We start from the raw sequence: 4,973 nt of genomic DNA, 5'->3' as shown, positions 1-4,973 counted from the left end.
TAAAAACAAGTCTTGTCATTGTGTCAAAGTGTCCCTCGTTAGTTCAGCTCACACGCCTTGTCAACAATGCTGCTCAGAATGCCTTGCTAGTCCAGAAACGTCCACGTGCTCGATAGAATCAAACGGCTAGACCGAATGAGTGTTAGGATCCACAGAACAAAAACTACCTGCTGGCCGTCAAATATGCACGTAAATGTCAAGGGAATAGCACAACCTGAACAGTAAAATAATAAACAGGGGAAGCCCGTCAGACTGCCATCAGTTTCTTTCTGCAATTGCCTTCTCAAAATGAGCCGTTAAGCATATTGCCCAGTTTGTAAATAGCGTAGAGAACCATCTACCTCAGTACAAGTTATGATGCCTCAACTTGGCATGATGTTCGTTTCTCAGCACAAAAGGTTGGCAAATCAACGATTTACATAGGCATGACCATAATCTACACTTATCGGTATTTCATATACAGCCGGCGTTCTGATGCACATAACAGAAAGATCAATGTTGTTGATGTCGGAACCATTTTGAAATAAACGGTTACAGTCAGTCCTTCCACCTTACAACCAACTATACCGAAGATGCCCTGTACTGAGGTATTCACCAATTCTCTTCTTTTTAATTCCTAAGACTAAACCTGCTCTTTTCAATCAAAGGTGGTACAAAAGATCACATACACCGGATAACTATACCTATTGCCTTGCTGCACTATATATTAGTAGTAAGCAAAAAAGGACCTCATGGTCAGTTAGATGTGCAACAGGTTGGTCTTGATTTATAGACATAGAAGGCTGTAGAATACGAGGGGTATGAAAGCGTTATCGAGCTGTGTTGTATATGCTTCTAATAACAGGCTCAACGTCACGGCTACCGAAAGTGACAACCAGTGCTGTGCCAACATGAGAAAATTAGTTAGTAGTTACTCTTAGTTTGTGAGTACCAGCATAAAGCTTCAGTCACTTTGGTGAAAGAGATTAAGGGATCAAACCTGTGAAAGAATGTATCCGCTTGAAGCTAATAGTGACACCAGAATTGAGCAGGCTGCCAGCACAGAAGTTATGCCTGCTGCCGTGCCTTCAATTGTTTTATCTAACATTTCAGGAAAAGATGCGTAAGTGATCAGAGAGCAAGTGTGGGAGGAGGACCGTGAAATAATTATGACCAAACTCACTTCCTGTCTTGCTCCATCTTAGGACACCATACTTGTACCCTATCATTGATGCCTATGTACAAATAGGAGCATTTTTCATCAGATAAAACATACAAACAGTGGAAGATGTTAACAGCCTACTGAATGTTGGACATACCATGGTATCACCTATTCCCAAGCTGAGAATTCCAGCAAAAGGGGCAAGTGGTCGGTCATTGAATCCAGATGACATCCATTTAGGAAGTGCACATCCCAGTAAGAGTGAGAAATGACTGAAAACAAAACAACAGACACAAGTTTCATCCTACAGTGGAATGTGCAAAGGAGTCGTAAAATATGGAAGAAAAACACAAAGAACACTTACCTAATAATGAGAATCTCAGAATCACGATGATCAGTGAAGGCGTTCATGAATTGATGTACAGTACGCCCAAGAGGATATACTTCCCAAACCTGAGGGCATAATTTTGAGGGAGAAATGAGCAAACTTGGCATAACAGATACTGCTGAAGGGGAAAAAGGGAAGGCGCTGAGGGAGAACATGAGTAAACTAAAGGATTCTTACACGAATCATCTCAAGTATTAAGAAAACTGCAAACGCTGCACCAAATGCCAAGTCCAAGAAAGCAGGCTGCAAAACATAGAACAAATTGACAAAATAATCTCTTGAAAAAAATCAAAATGGAGGGAGTAAATGTTCTGATGGAATTTAAATTAAGAAAGACATAAATTACCTGAAATATAACAGCAGGAGAGAAAATCAAGACAGCAACAAGATGATAGTACTTGCGCAAAAGAATCCTTTCCGTTGTGCTTTTCTTCGAAATATTGTAGAACCTTCTAATTGACACACATATCACACATATCCAGTATGCACATAAAGTAAGACGTCCATATGAATTGGTGAACATATAGTTAAGAACCCTGTGAATAATGAACAGGTAAGCAAACAGAACATAGGTATCTACGAAATACAGAGAAGATTTGACGTGAAACAACAAAGTGCAAAGTTAAAATAATAAATTCAATATATTGATGATATGAAGCTCACTGTTATCTTCCCATAAAAGGCAAACAGTGACGCTTACCAGCCAAATGGATGCACTTGGAGACCGACAAGGCGTGTCCATGACGGCACTAACATCAGCAACGCCACCAACAATGAGACATAAAATACACCAGAACCTATTCTTTTTTCTGCCTGTTTCTCAACTGCTTGTGTTCTTTGCTTCCCCAGTGTTTGACAGTAAGCCCAAACTTGGAGGGAACATTTGTACAGCAGGGGAAGTACAAACAGTCCAAGCAAAATCCCCTGCCAAAAGAAGGAAGAGATATAAACACACTGTGAAGTTTGCTTTAAATTACTGGGTAAGTTTTCACTGATAGAAAAAATAGGCATCCAAACTCGAGTTGAAAAGGACTCAAATTTGGATGGTGGGTGGGGTGTACACTCACACCTCTCACCAACTGAGCTACTCTCAGTTACTAAAACGCACTAGAAGCTCCAGCCAGAACTTTCAAAATAAGAGAAACTCTACCTGAATAACTGTGGCTATCTCACTTCGAGTTCCAGGTGTGTGAATGAGTGCTTCTGACGATGCCGAGAATTCCATCTGCCACAAAATAATGGTGAAAAGAAAAGAATCAGATTTTCTCCTTTTATGCAAAAATATAGTTAGGATGAATTCATACCTTTGAAAGAGTATGAGCCAGCATATCACCAAAGTAAAGGACGAGACCAGTTGATACCAAAAGTGCCTCCCCTGGAATTTACAGCAGAGTATAAGTAAATATGAAAAAAAGAAGTGGCAATGCCAAGTCAATGAAGGAGAGATATATACAAATATATTGCACCACTAAACAAGAACCCCACAAAATGACTGGCATTACATGCAAAAGACATTAAAAAAAGTGGGGACAATTGTAATCGTTCTTATACGCATATGTATTTCTGCAATGGAATTTATCTATAAGATATGTAGGAGATGTATAAATGTCTGCCAGCATATGCAATCAGATATGAACAAATGAAGAGAAATAAAGATCTAATTACATCTTAGACTTCAGGTACAAACCAAAAGATGAACATGAAGGGAACTTCTCTAGGATGTGCTTGATTAAGATCACAGCAGCCACGCCATGAAAGAGCAGATAAGCATTTTTCCCAATCCTTAACAGACCTGCAGTAATATGCAGCACAGATTAGTTTGCCAATATCTTGTTACCACTGGACTTGAATAATGTTAAAAATAAAGTGCGTTTATTGCATGCTACCTCCATCAGATTTCAGTAGGAAGACCAAGAAGGTCATGAGACATAAAGCTGCCATCAATGAACCATATTTCAAAGTTTTAGAAGCTCCATTGTTGGTAGACTGGCACAGATGCCAAAAGAAGAATGCTAGCACACTGAGGCAACTGATCGATACAGCCCAGTACTGCATCTCGAGGTACGCAAATTCTGGCGACATAAACAGGAAGATGCACAGTTAGTAAACTGTATGGACCACAGAAAATCTCAACAGCACATAATACAGAAAATAAATACAGTTAACAAGACGGCTGACTTGCGAATTGTTGATTAAGATGCTAAAACAGAAGTATACCTTCTGGTCCACTAGGATCTGTGGGTAAGATCCTCGAAAGCTGGATCAGCCGTGCAAGCATGACACAAGGCAGAGTAGTGGCGCCGAGAAGAATGCCTGACGAAGCACCTGGCCTGGAGCGTACATACATGAGACACGAGCACTAGGTACGATATTGCTTTGTAGATCGCAGAAGAGGCGATAAAATCAAGTAGCTGCACAATTCTGAATACAATGTAGCAACAAGAGTAAGCGACTGCAGTTTGGGGCCTTGGGGGTAACGCATCTAGAACCTGAATGAATCTCAACGGAGCCTGACCAGAGCACTTCTTAATGTTTCATTCCACATGAAAAGTTAACGAAACAACAATGAAAACAATGCTACCAGCAATTCTACAAAGGATTCAGCTCTTATTCCTAAATCAGCAATTCTACAGCGGACTCAGCTCTTATTCCGCTATTGCCCTAACTACACCGCCAATTACTCCCCAATTGTGTAGGCAAGCCACGGAATGTGGCCGCTAGCGAACATCGTTCTGACCAATTCGTCTACAAGTTTTGTTGGTCCACGTGGGAACCGCAGAGGATCAAATTCAAAGCGCGGAAAATCCCCAAATCGCGAGCATTCGTTTTATTTTTTCTGGTCTCTAACTCGGAGGCAAAAGGGAGAAGGGCAGTACCTGGTTCTGAACCGGCGGAGCGGGGAGGCGGGGCCGGAGGCGGCGCGGTCGACGGCGAGCTCGAGGGCCAGGGCGGCGGCGGCGAGGAGCGCGAGCGGGGCCGCGAGGCGGGCCGGGGCGGCGTGCGCGACCCGCGCGGCGAAGAGGAAGACGACGAGGCGCTCCCCCGTGAGCAGCGCCGAGGAGGAGGAGGCCATGGCCGGTGCCGATCCGGGAGCGAGGTGGCGTCAGGGACACGGCGCGAACCGGCGCCCGGCCGGTGGTATTGGGATGGGCTGTGTGTTGGTTGCGCTCGCGCGTGGCTTCCGTTTGGCTTGGCTTGGCTTGGCTGGGACGCTGCTTTGGTGGGTGACTGACCAAACGACCAGGCAGGCTCGGTCCGGTCAGACTTGGCGGTCGGCGACACGGCCAAGCGCCTTCACACGGTACATGGTTGTTTGTTGGAGTATGGTCAATCCAGTTCGTAATTCATGATGCCAAATGGAGTACACACAATTATATGAGAGAATAATTCCTTATATGACACTAGTCCTAAAATATGATGCTTTATGTGACACTCTCAACTTTT

At 43.3% G+C, this 4,973-nt stretch overlaps 1 protein-coding gene across 1 annotated transcript; it reads right to left on the bottom strand.

Annotated features, from left to right (window-relative positions):
• Positions 1-399: 399 nt before the first annotated feature.
• On the bottom strand, positions 400-4,680 carry LOC127308944 (dolichol kinase EVAN). Its single transcript, XM_051339880.2, has 14 exons — positions 4,406-4,680; positions 3,747-3,859; positions 3,416-3,601; positions 3,217-3,321; positions 2,834-2,904; positions 2,680-2,754; positions 2,230-2,453; positions 1,876-2,065; positions 1,707-1,772; positions 1,506-1,594; positions 1,299-1,413; positions 1,163-1,214; positions 980-1,080; positions 400-880 (listed from the first exon to the last, which is right to left on the bottom strand). Exons 1-14 carry the CDS (start codon positions 4,600-4,602, stop codon positions 767-769), a joined length of 1,698 nt encoding a protein of 565 aa, XP_051195840.1. The 5' UTR covers positions 4,603-4,680; the 3' UTR covers positions 400-766.
• Positions 4,681-4,973: the final 293 nt, after the last annotated feature.

This window comes from Lolium perenne, chromosome 6 (assembly GCF_019359855.2).
Source record: "Lolium perenne isolate Kyuss_39 chromosome 6, Kyuss_2.0, whole genome shotgun sequence".
Taxonomy (NCBI): Eukaryota; Viridiplantae; Streptophyta; class Magnoliopsida; order Poales; family Poaceae; genus Lolium; species Lolium perenne.
Note: the sequence above shows the minus strand (reverse complement) of the source record. Positions and strands in the feature narration are given on the sequence as shown.